This window comes from Mastacembelus armatus, chromosome 12 (genome assembly GCF_900324485.2).
Source record: "Mastacembelus armatus chromosome 12, fMasArm1.2, whole genome shotgun sequence".
NCBI classification, from domain to species: domain Eukaryota; kingdom Metazoa; phylum Chordata; class Actinopteri; order Synbranchiformes; family Mastacembelidae; genus Mastacembelus; species Mastacembelus armatus.
Window position 1 is genome coordinate 20,147,869 of NC_046644.1, and position 11,647 is coordinate 20,159,515.

Here is an 11,647-nt window from a genome sequence, read left to right on the forward strand (position 1 = left end):
CTCCTCAGAGTGGCACCCAGCTGAGCGGCACCGTGGCCGGTCTGCAGGCGGAGAGGGAGGTGCTGCTGCGCTCGGTCAGGGATCAGGAGGCCGAGCTGAAGTCCCTCATACAGCAGGTGCAGCTCCACCGGAGCTCCCTGGACCAGGAGAGGCAGAGGAGCAGCATGGACCTGGGAAGCCTGCACTCCCAGTTACAGCAGCAGGTGCTGCGTCTCTGTCACATGTAGATACGTTGATGTGGTTTGATGCCACCTAGTGGTTTGTCCTGGAGCCGCTTCGATGCCTGGGAGACTCTGGAAGGTGAAGGCGGTACCCAGGTACTGGTTGGCTCCCAGTGGTGACCCCATCCACACCCTGACACCAACCTGGTATCCTGCCTACACCTGAGCTGCAAGTCACAGCAGAGTCTCCCAGGGCTGCAGCTTCTAGTCAGCTCCATCTGAGTGACCTTTGACCTGCTGCCTCACACCAAACACCAGCAGCCACACATCATTTCTGCTCCTTGAGTTAACATGAAGTCTCAGACTGTCAACAAACTACATAAGAACATGAATCCAGACGTACAGATTCTATTCAACCCAAACCAAACATACATGGGAACATTAGTTAAAAAGGAAAATCATCTTTTCTGAGTGACATCTGAAATCTATAGATCTATAGTCTATATGTGTTTTCACTGTTTGGGATATGTCTACACTGGCTTCAGCCTCAGACTGTGGCCTGGTTTATACCTGTGTGTGTGTGTGTGTGTGTGTGTGTGTGTTTATGTGTGTGTGTGTCCCTCACGATGAGGTGATGACAGTATCTAATGTTGATGTGTCGTCTCCAGATGCCAGTGGTTTGCTCAGAGCGGTCACCCAGTTCTCCCACCTCGCTGCTGATACGATTGTCAACGGAGCAGCAACGTCACACTCTGCTCCCACCGACCAGGCCGACCGTGAGACACACACACACACACACACACACACACACACACACACACACACACACACACACACACACACACACACACACACACACACACACCTGTTCTGATGGTCACGTGTTCTGGCTGTCAGAGAATCAGCTGATCGTGTCGTGGGTGAAAACGGAACCTTCGAGGAGCTCATCGCCTGTTCCCATGAGATCGCCGGGAGCACCGCCCAGTTAGTCGCCTCCTCAAAGGTACAGAACCTGCTGCTTTGTCTAATCACCGGTTAACTCAGACACCTGATACGTAACTTCAGGCAGAAACGGGGTCAGAGTTCGGTCCAGTAAAAGGTCCGGCTCAGACCATTTCAGGTCAGGTGACAAGTAGCAGGATTCGGGTCAGGGAGGAGTTTCAGAACCATCAGAATTTCAGAACTCATTTTTGAATCCGGTAAGAGGTTGCAGACAAGGGTTGAGGTCAGAAACTTTCAGAATTGCTACTCGGTTTGGATCAGACCGTGAGTACCAGACAGGAGTTAAGTCAGAAAAGGTCAATCCTGAGCCATAGTTCAATCAGGTCTGGCAGGGTCACTAAACAGTCCAGGTGCAAGATCAGGGATCAGATCCACAGGCACGGCTTAGTCAGAATCCGTCCAGTAACAGGGGTCAGGAGAAGATCGATAGGCAGAATCAGGTCCAGAAAACAGAATCAGAGCACAGTCCGGGTCAGAGAGCAGGTACAGGCCGACGTCAGGCAGAAAGGCTGGAGACTGATCACTCAAGGTAACAGGTGCTCATATCCTGCAACAGGTGAACCAGATCCTGGTAATTGCCAGGCAGACACAGGTGAAACCAATAAAACTGATTAATCCAAGTTACCTGAAAGTAACTGAGGGAGCACAGGAAATGAATATCAAAATAAAAGTCTGGAGCAGGAAGTCCAAGAACCAGGATCCTAATGATGAATTATGAGTTTTGCATATTTGTTCAGCTGACACACATGAGAGTAACTAAAACTAGTGACTATAATCAGCCACATGGCGACTACAGGTGCAGTGTGATTTAGGATTTTTACTTCCAGGTGAAGGCGGACCGCAACAACAAGAAGCTGTACACGCTGCAGCAGGCGTCCCGGCACGTCAACGACATGGCTGCTGTGGTCGTCACCTCCACCAAACATGGGCAGCAGCAGATCTCGAATCACGGTGAGAGAAGGAGCTGACACCGGTTTACAGCATCCACACCAGGAGCTGCCAACATGAAACCTATTTTATTTTTATTGGATGTTTAGTTTGGGAGCAGGGAAAACACTAAACACACAACAGCAACATATTATTACCTGATAAAGATGAAGTCCAGCCACAGACCAACCTGCTGGTCCATGTGGACCAGTGTCTGAGTCCACCTGTTGAGTCTCAGCCCAGTGTTCCCTCAGTTTGAGCTCTGGGTTTGGTCTCCACCACCTCCTGAGGGAAACCTCTGGATCTTTAGCTGCTAAATGCTCCACTATGTTCACCAGCTGCTGTTTCATCAGTGAGAGCAGGCACAGAAAATTTTGGTGAGTTAAAACCAAAACAATGAACCAAAAGACACTAAAATGATCTGCAGAGAGAAACTACAGTCGTGATTATTCTGGGATGGTTCATCTCTCGACACCTCTCACATTATTACTCCAGTTTCATCCACTGTTGTTTTGACCAGTGCAGCGTTAAAGCTGCTGTTGCTGATGCTGCTGTTGTTGCAGGTGTTATGGACTTCTCTGGCCTGTCTCTGATCAAGCTGAAAAAAGAGGAAATGGAGACTCAGGTCAGTTTTTCATTTTATTCACATTTTGTCTGGAAGTTTCTGCAGCTGACAGGGAGCATGGAAGTAGCTCAACAAATAGAAATTTATAACCACGTGTTGAGTCAAATACAAGACTTTAATTTAAAATGTGCATCAGAACAGAAACAGTAATATTTCTAATGAATTTTGTGATTAGTTTCTAAATTTAATCTTCTGTCCTAACACAGTGTAAAGTGGCTGCTACATGATTATGTTGAGGATTTTGGAAACAAATAAGAGTCAATTATTATTTTAAGATAATTTCTCACCTGTTTTTGTTGCTTGTTGTGACATTTCTTTGATGAAAACACCTAAAAGCATCACACACGTCTGGTGTCTGAATCCTGCTGCAATGTGGCGACAGCAGAGACGCCTCTAACCAGCCAGATGTTCTTATGGCTTCAGTTTTAAGGACCTGCTCCTCTGCTGCTGTGGCTTCGTTGCACCTGATTGGAAAATAGCACCATCATGTGGACAAACCAACTAATGTTCCCACAGTGACAGAAATGTGCATGAGTTTCACTTCCTGCTGCTGATTTTCTCACCTGCTGTGTGACTGTGTCAGGTCAAGGTGCTGCAGCTGGAGAGCCAGCTGGAGCAGGAGCGAGTCCGTCTGGGGGAGCTGAGGAAGAGGCACTACGAGCTCGGAGGCCCCGGGTCAGACGGAGGAACAGCGGACGACGCCGAGAGCTTCCCACCGCCGCCGCCACCCACCCTGCTGGACTCCACGCCGTTACCTCAGTCTTTCTCACAGACGCAGCCTTATCTGAACACCCAGAGCTTCACACCGACCAACACCTTCGCTCCGACTCCACAGTCATCCTTCCCCGTGTCTCAGTCCTTCCCCCTGTCTCAGTCCTTCCCCCTGTCTCAGTCCTACACACCAACAAGTGTCCACACTCCCTCACAGCCCTACGTCCCTGCTCAGCCTTTCACACCAAACCCAGCCCAGAGTTACCTCAAACCTCAGGCTTTTCCACTGTCACAGTCCTCGACTCTCACGTCCACGTCTCCCAGCCTCCCCCAGCCCCAGCCCGCCCCCCACAGCAGCTCAGAGGCCACAAAACCAGCCTCAAAGAAACACAACATCTTCACCAAATCTGGAAACCTGCTGAAGAACGCGGTGAGTGCTGCCTCTCGTCTGCTACAGCTCAATGTTCATCACATGCTGAGTAAGAGACGTGTTCATGAGTCTGTTTCTGTTCCGATTACAGTTCAAACGGGGGGAAACCGGAACAGGAGACTCCTGAAGTCAGACTGAGGAAGACGATGATTCGACTCTACGGCCAATTGAAAACAAAATGTTGAAGTTTAACTGATTTAACTTAAGTTTCCTTCTGATTTGAGTTTTATTTTGAAATCCTCTAATTCATTTCCACATGATATTTGTGATCACACTGAGGTTTATTTCCTGGGACTTGTCACTGTTTCCAACCAGTCAAAGTGAAATTCCTGCAGTGAATTTATTAAAACAATGTTTGGTTGTCACAGACTGACGTGTTGTGTTTCTAATAAACTGTTTGTATTTGCATGTTTTTCTCTTCCTGTGCACCAGGTGGACGACAGACACCGACACTTTGAAGAGAACTGAATAAAAACACATCAGAGATGCCAAACTCCAACTAGTCAAACTATGAAGGTCTAACTGTTCTCTAAATATGCAGTCGTTCTGAAATGATTTGTAGGTTCTTGTTGAATTTGATGGAAATGATTTTACACAAACCTTTAAATTGTTTAGAACAGACTGTTGTGCAGCTGTATTCAGATGTGAGGACGTTTTAAATGTGTATTAGTTGACGACCTGTGAAATTATATACAAAGATAAACAGACTGTCAAGTAAAAATAAGGTTTAAATAGAAAAAGTCAGAATAAAAGTAAAGAACATGCAGGAAACAGAACAGAATAATAAACTAATAAACACTAACAGACCAGCTGTCACTGAACCTAAAAACCAAGAATGAAGGAAGAAGGTGGTTGTTGGGTTTTAAACATCACATGAACATTATTTCACATAAACACAAATGTGTGTAATTTATTATATTAGTGGAGCAGGACGTCTGCCAAAACCTGAAGCTGAACCTCCAGATGCTTTTACATGGGATTAAATTTCTTCAGTTTGAAAACATCTGGAACAATTTGATGTCAGAAGTTGAATTTGACTCATTTTCCATGGTGTGAAAATCAAACGTCCCCACATTGAATCAAACACCAGTGATGAGCAGCAACATGTGATTCTGACCTATACAGTCTAGAGCTATAACACAGGGTGTTGGCATCTTCACCTCATGGTTCAGCAGCAGCACAGCTGGACACATGTTGTTGCTGAGACCTGAAGGAAGCTCAGCTGTGATGCTGCTGGGTTTCTGAGCTGAAAGAGGCTCAGGAACAAAGACCAACACACATTTACTGGAGACTGAAACAGCAGCTGAGGATCCAGTGAAGACACTGGGACCAAACTGATTCATGAAGCAGAGATTTTATTCAGGAGTCACAGGAAACTGCAGCAGCCAGGATCTGGTTTCATGGGCAACAACAGGATCCATGAAAAATGTCAAAGTGAACCAGGAAAACAACCAACCATTTTACTTGATGTCAAAAATATGAGCACACACGTCATTAATATGCTGATCCACAATTTAAATGCATTGATAACACACCATCTGTGAGCTGAACAACCAATCAATCAATCACCAATTCATCAATCAGCTACAAGTAAAAATGAACCTTAGCAAGAATCAATGAATATTCCAAGACAGATCAATAATAAACTGATATACAAAATATGATAAAGTCTCCATCAATAATCAATCATAAACAAACTGAATATATATCAATCATCCAATCATGAAGCAGATCAAAGATATTGATCAAAGGTTTAAATTGAATCTAAAAATGAAAAAGGTCCAAATGTGCTGAAAAACAGTGAGAACAATGAAAGTGGATAAAGTTGTCAGGAGAACGCAGAGAGAACGTCAGAGAAACGTTGAGCTGACAGAACATAAAGACAGATCCATGGATGTTGGTCCAGCTCAGTGGGACTTTAGTTGGTCACATCAGGGAGGGAGCTGCTGTCACTGACTGTGGTGCTGAGCATCAAACACCAGGGGGCGCCCTCAGTCTGGCTCCCAGTCCACTCCTTGTTAAAAGGTTTCTGTGACCCCCTACTGTCATTACTCAGACCAGGTTTCTAGCTTACATGGTGTTTAAGAGAATACGAGCTGATTACATTTCTTCATTACAGTGACATCACACTGACTGACAGGACAATGAATGAACCTTTGTGGTGTTTAAACATCTATATGGACAGATCACATCTGGTTGGTTACACTGATGATTGATTAGATTTTTTTAGAAAAATGTGTTGCAAGTGCTGTTAGTTTACTGCTCATGTATCTCAGAGCTGTTCTGGTTCCTTCATCCACTCTCCTTTCCATCTCCTCCAGCTTCCTGACCTGTCTCCTTTCTCCTTCATCCCCTGGATCAGGAAGTCCAAGTGGACATGAGTGGACACTGAATCCACATTCAGAGCGATCTGCTCCAGCCTGACAACATGTTGGTAGGCCTCTTCAAGCAGCTGATTTTTAACTGCTGTCAGGTTTCAAGAGTTTCCAACAGGCTCAGGTTCTTCTCACTTTCAGCTTTATTCTTTTCATACTTTTCTTTCAGCTCCTCTAAGGTTTTCTCAACTTTCCTGGTCTTGGTCACATAGATCCAGTTTTGTCTAACATGATCTGACACAGGACACTTCCCACTACATGAAGTACAGTGACCTCCTTCCATGACCTCACAGTGTTTAGGACTCCAGGCCACTGTGCATCCAGGATAGTGACAGTTCTCCTCACAGACAGAACAGCAGGTAGCTTTTGTGTCCCACCAAGCATTGATAGGTTCTTTATCTTTGTAGACCTCATCCACTTCTACTGTGAACTTCTCGTTCTTCTTCATCTCTTCTTCATGTTTCTTCAGAGCTTCCTGAGTCTGTTTGATTTCTGTCTGTTTGAGTTCGATCAACTTGATTCTGTCCTGCAGGTTTTGGATACAGGCTGTCAGTCAGATGCGTGAATTCAACACTTCCACTGTCTTCGTCAGCCTGTAAGGTTCACATTGTTCCAAAAACTTTGTGAACAGATTCATTCCTCTCTCTGTTACTCTCCATGCCGTCTCTAAGCCGAAGTAATCTTCCTCTGTTCTCTCTTTGTTCTGACAGTTATCAAACAGAAAGTGAACAGGCTGATTCTTCTCATTTCTGGCACATTTAATTTTTGCAGCTTCAAGAGCTTGAAGAGCATTTTGAGGTTTTCTTCCATCAGAGTGTGTGATCAGAGCTACGATCTTGTTCTCCTGGTCTTTTCCAAACAGAGACGTCACTGAATCAAAGATGTACCTCATTCGTTCACTCAGTCGATTATCAGTGGCCTTCATCACCAGACCCACTGCATTTAGTTCATGAACTCCGTCCTCTGAGCGGAACAAGTCCAATAACCTTTGACTGATGATGACGTCATGTTCGATCCCTCTGGTGTCTCCAAATCCAGGAGTATCGATGATGGTCAGAGAGTACGGCAGAGTTTCACCTTCAAAACCAAAAATCTCGTACACGATCACGTCTGATGTCTGACTTTCTGACTGACGTCTGTTTTCTGTCTCCACGATCTCAAACCAGATGTTGTGGTCAAACTTCACTCCAATGGTGTAATTGAACAAACTGTTGATCAGAGTAGATTTTCCTGCTCCTGTTTCACCAACAAGTAAGATGGTTTTGTTTGTCTTCTTCTGATTTTTCTCACCAACAGTTTTTCTGGTCAGAGTTCCCAACTTCTGTTCCTGTGGTCTCAGCTGGTAGACAGCAGGAGATCCTGAACGCAGCAGAGAACTTTTGGAGATGATGTTCTTGTATTTTTCTGAGGCCTCACTGATCCTGGAGAAAAAACAACAGTGTTTAATTCTTCATCTTCAGTTACCACATTAAATCAGACATTTCTCTGACATCACTGTTGTTTATCCTTCATGACTTTATCTAATTGATTATTGTGATTAGTTTTATTGGTTAGTTGTGTTGATGTTACTCACTGTGTTGCCATGGTGATGCCTGCTGGGAGGATCAAACTGATGGTGTCTGGAAAGAAATGTGGAAAATATCAGAAAATCTTCATCACAGCTTCATCAAACAATCAAATGATTTTACAAACTAAAACTATAATAATTACAGTTGAATCTGAAACTGTAACATTGATGATAAAGATCCATTCAGACTGTTCACAAGCAGCTTTAACTTTAACACTAGACTGGAGGTAGACTTGCAGGTATCTGTGAATCCTAGAGTCACAAAGATCATTTCAGATATCTGCTGTCTAATTGTTACTGGTCATAATTTAAATTGTGCAAAGGCAATCAGTCACTTTTTGTCCATAACCGGATCCAGGGGACTTTTACAGTCCATAGTCCTTGTTTCAGCTTTGAACCTTCAGTTTCTGTTTGACTGGCTCTGAGTGCTGTGGGGAGGGCTGATCCTCACACACTCAGAGTGAATAGAGCCAAACCACGGGCTGAACCAAACCAGTCCTTCAGTACTGGGCACAGTAAACAGCTGCTGGACCAGCTGGACCAGCAGAACACAAACACGAACACACCTTTATAATTCAGTTCCCTCTGCATTATGTCCTTTACACAGCAGAGACCATTTCACATGGCTTCATCTCATCACATCCTGATTCTTTTTTCACCTGCTGAGTCAAATCTATCGATGGACTATGGACTGTGGGGAACTCAGCTGCCAGAACCAGAACCAAGAGACACGGCTGCACCACATCACAATTTAGCTCCTGTAACTTTTCTAATTGATTTGGAGATCACACAGATGTTAAACAGTTTGGAAGCTGAATATTGAGAAGTGCTCTCTAAACAAAGACACACACTGAGAACAGCTCACAGTCAGTAGCAAACAGTCCTGTTACTGCAACAACACGTCTGATATAAAGTCAGTCGTATCCTCTCACTGCCTTTCTGCTGATGAAGGTACAGAGATCTTACCTGGTGCTGTTGGTTTGGTGAAGCTCAGTGATGCTGAGGAGCAGAAGGAGCAGAGAGGAGTCAGAGTCACAGACTTTATATCAGCAGCAGGGAGGGTCACATGACTCTGTGGTCACGTGATTTCCCCGAAACTGGCCGACTTCACAGAAGCTGCAGCCCCCTCTCCCATCTCTCCTCCCTCCACCATCACTTGAACTGCTGCCTCATTCCTTCACTTCCCTTTTCTACCTGTGCCAAACACAACAGGCAGCAGCAGATAAACCAAATGTCCATGGAGCTGAAACTCTGCAGGTTTCCTACAGTGTCTGTGGAAACCATCAGGGACAAACTGTGAAGCTGCTGCTCACAGACAGAAGCTCCAACAGAGCACAGTTCACCTGCACAGACTCTTCACACACAAACTGCTGATGGACTGATGGTTGGAAACCCTCCCATTCAAACTGCTGCAGCTTCATAACCACAGGGGGGACTCAGCTACAGCTGCACCATCAGCTTCTTCCTCCACTTCATCTCACAAAGGACCTGGACACAATAAAAACCCGTCAGTGATGCCAAACCCAAGAGTTTGTTCTGATTTCTCAAACATGTGTTCTGACAGTGTCACGGTTCGGTGTGGTGTTGGTGAGAGAGGAGAAGTAGGACCCACGTGCAGGACACAATAAGTTTATTCCTGGAACTCGGGAACAACATAAATCTCCGCCACTCGGCGGGCGGGCAGGCAGGCAAACAACAAGAAAACTCAAACCTTCTCCTCGGGTTAGCATTACAAATGCTCCGACAGGGAACAAAGGGAAGAGGGAGGTATAAATAGGGGGGAAAACACAACAGGTAATCAAACAGGTGAAACTAATAAACACAGATAACTAATGTAAAGCTGCCAGAGAACAGAACAGGGGGGGAAACAGGAAGTCAATACAAAATAAAGGTCCTCTGACAGGAAGTCCCAAGGGGACTCATGACAGACAGTCCACACAGTGAATCTGTGAAAAACATTTCAGAGAACATTTCTACACTTGATGGATTTTAGGTTCTTGTTGAATTTGATGGAAATGATTTTACACAGACCTTTAAATTGTTTAGAACAGACTGTTGTGCAGCTGTATTCAGATGTGAGGACGTTTTAAATGTGTATTAGTTGACGACCTGTGAAATTATATACAAAGATAAACAGACTGTCAAGTAAAAATAAGGTTTAAATAGAAAAAGTCAGAATAAAAGTAAAGAACATGCAGGAAACAGAACAGAATAATAAACTAATAAACACTAACAGACCAGCTGTCACTGAACCTAAAAACCAAGAATGAAGGAAGAAGGTGGTTGTTGGGTTTTAAACATCACATGAACATTATTTCACATAAACACAAATGTGCTTAGAAATGTGATTAAATCAAATTTTGATCTTGTCACAGTGTGTTGGCAGGTTAAACAGGAAACTGCTGCAGGTCTTTAGTTGTAAAAGTATAAGAGTGAGAAGAAGCTTAATCCTCACAGACAGCTCATCTGTCATTTGTGTCATGCGCAGAACAAAATGCAGTCTCACCACCATGGAAGTGACCAGAGTGAGGAGGAGGAGGAGGAGGAGGAGGAGCACCGCTGTCTGTCAAGTCGGAGCAGTTGGAGGAAAATACCGGAGTCAGTAAACACTACCTTCAAAATAAAAGCACATTATATGTCTGTACACTAATAAAACCTGGGTCTCATTAGTTAACAGCTGTATTACAGTAACAAATCAATTATTCACCATGAGGTGTAGTGGAGTAAAAGCAAAAGCAGAAAAATTAAAGTACAAATACCTCAAAATTGTATTTAAGTACAAAAGTACCATCATCCAAATGTACTTGAATTAGAATCCAAAGTAAAAGCCACATCAAATTTGCTGACGTTAACTACATTATATACTTCTAATTTGAAGTACTTTATATACTGCTGGGTAGCTGATGTTAACTACCTTATATACTTCTAATTTGAAGTACTTTATATACTGCTGGGTATCTGATGTTAACTACCTTATATACTTCTAATTTGAAGTACTTTATATACTGCTGGGTAGCTGACGTTAACTACCTTATATACTTCTAATTTGAAGTACTTTCCATACTGCTGGGTAGCTGACGTTAACTACCTTATATACTTCTAATTTGAAGTACTTTCCATACTGCTGGGTAGCTGACGTTAACTACCTTATATACTTCTAATTTGAAGTACTTTATATACCGCTGGGTAGCTGACGTTAACTACCTTATATACTTCTAATTTGAAGTACTTTATATACTGCTGGGTAGCTGACGTTAACTACCTTATATACTTCTAATTTGAAGTACTTTCCATACTGCTGGGTAGCTGACGTTAACTGCCTCATATACTTCTAATTTGAAGTACTTTATATACTGCTGGGTAGCTGACATTAACTACCTTATATACTTCTAATTTGAAGTACTTTATATACCGCTGGGTAGCTGACATTAACTACCTTATATACTTCTGATTTGAAGTACTTTATATACCGCTGGGTAGCTGACGTTAACTACCTTATATACTTCTAATTTGAAGTACTTTCCATACTGCTGGGTATCTTGGGAATTTCCCCCCAGGGATCAATAAAGTTTGATGATCAGTCTGTATTTTGTTGGATCCATCTGATCCTGAAAAGGATCTAAAGTTTATCAGATAAATGTAGAGCAGGAAAAAGTCCAAGGTTTGACTCTGACATGTAGTGAAGTCCAAGGATGAAGTAGTACTACATGGAAATACTCAGGTAAAGGACAAATACTTCATAACTGAAGTGATTACTGAATGGGTCTATTGGGAACGGGCCCCTGTAGAGAGACTCAAAACAAGACAAAGGGACCAAACAAGTCAAACTAGATGCAAATTAACTAAAAA

At 43.6% G+C, this 11,647-nt stretch overlaps 2 protein-coding genes and 1 long non-coding RNA gene across 4 annotated transcripts; 1 reads left to right on the forward strand and 2 right to left on the reverse strand.

Moving 5' to 3' along the window:
- Positions 1–747: 747 nt before the first annotated feature.
- LOC113124211 (proline-rich receptor-like protein kinase PERK2) lies at positions 748–4,409 on the forward strand. 2 transcript variants are annotated; one of them, XM_026296741.1, is made up of 5 exons: positions 748–937; positions 1,059–1,164; positions 1,991–2,114; positions 2,654–2,715; positions 3,299–4,409. In XM_026296741.1, the coding sequence occupies exons 3-5, from the start codon at positions 2,057–2,059 to the stop codon at positions 3,992–3,994; spliced, it is 816 nt and encodes a 271-aa protein (XP_026152526.1). In that variant the 5' UTR covers positions 748–937; positions 1,059–1,164; positions 1,991–2,056; the 3' UTR covers positions 3,995–4,409. The 2 variants fall into 2 exon arrangements, with proteins under 2 accessions (XP_026152526.1, XP_026152527.1); XM_026296742.1 differs by lacking the exon at positions 748–937 and having other exon boundaries at positions 979–1,164; positions 3,299–3,856; positions 3,948–4,409.
- On the reverse strand, positions 2,273–3,367 carry LOC113124215 (uncharacterized). Its single transcript, XR_003295010.2, has 4 exons — positions 3,279–3,367; positions 3,003–3,179; positions 2,573–2,688; positions 2,273–2,431 (listed from the first exon to the last, which is right to left on the reverse strand). It is a non-coding gene; the product is annotated as an uncharacterized LOC113124215 (long non-coding RNA).
- Positions 4,410–5,194: 785 nt separating the features above from the next.
- Positions 5,195–8,863, reverse strand: LOC113124210 (septin-1-like). Its single transcript, XM_026296740.1, has 3 exons — positions 8,765–8,863; positions 7,805–7,850; positions 5,195–7,652 (listed from the first exon to the last, which is right to left on the reverse strand). Exons 2-3 carry the CDS (start codon positions 7,813–7,815, stop codon positions 6,785–6,787), a joined length of 879 nt encoding a protein of 292 aa, XP_026152525.1. The 5' UTR covers positions 7,816–7,850; positions 8,765–8,863; the 3' UTR covers positions 5,195–6,784.
- Positions 8,864–11,647: the final 2,784 nt, after the last annotated feature.

Excerpts from the sequence above, each read along its gene's own strand:
- LOC113124211 (XM_026296741.1), top strand. The coding sequence starts at position 2,057 with ATGGCTGCTGTGGTCGTCACCTCCACCAAACATGGGCAGCAGCAGATC. Across the intron at positions 2,115-2,653 it reads GCAGCAGATCTCGAATCACG|GTGTTATGGACTTCTCTGGC; the intron begins GTGAGAGAAGGA and ends CTGTTGTTGCAG. Across the intron at positions 2,716-3,298 it reads AAGAGGAAATGGAGACTCAG|GTCAAGGTGCTGCAGCTGGA; the intron begins GTCAGTTTTTCA and ends TGACTGTGTCAG.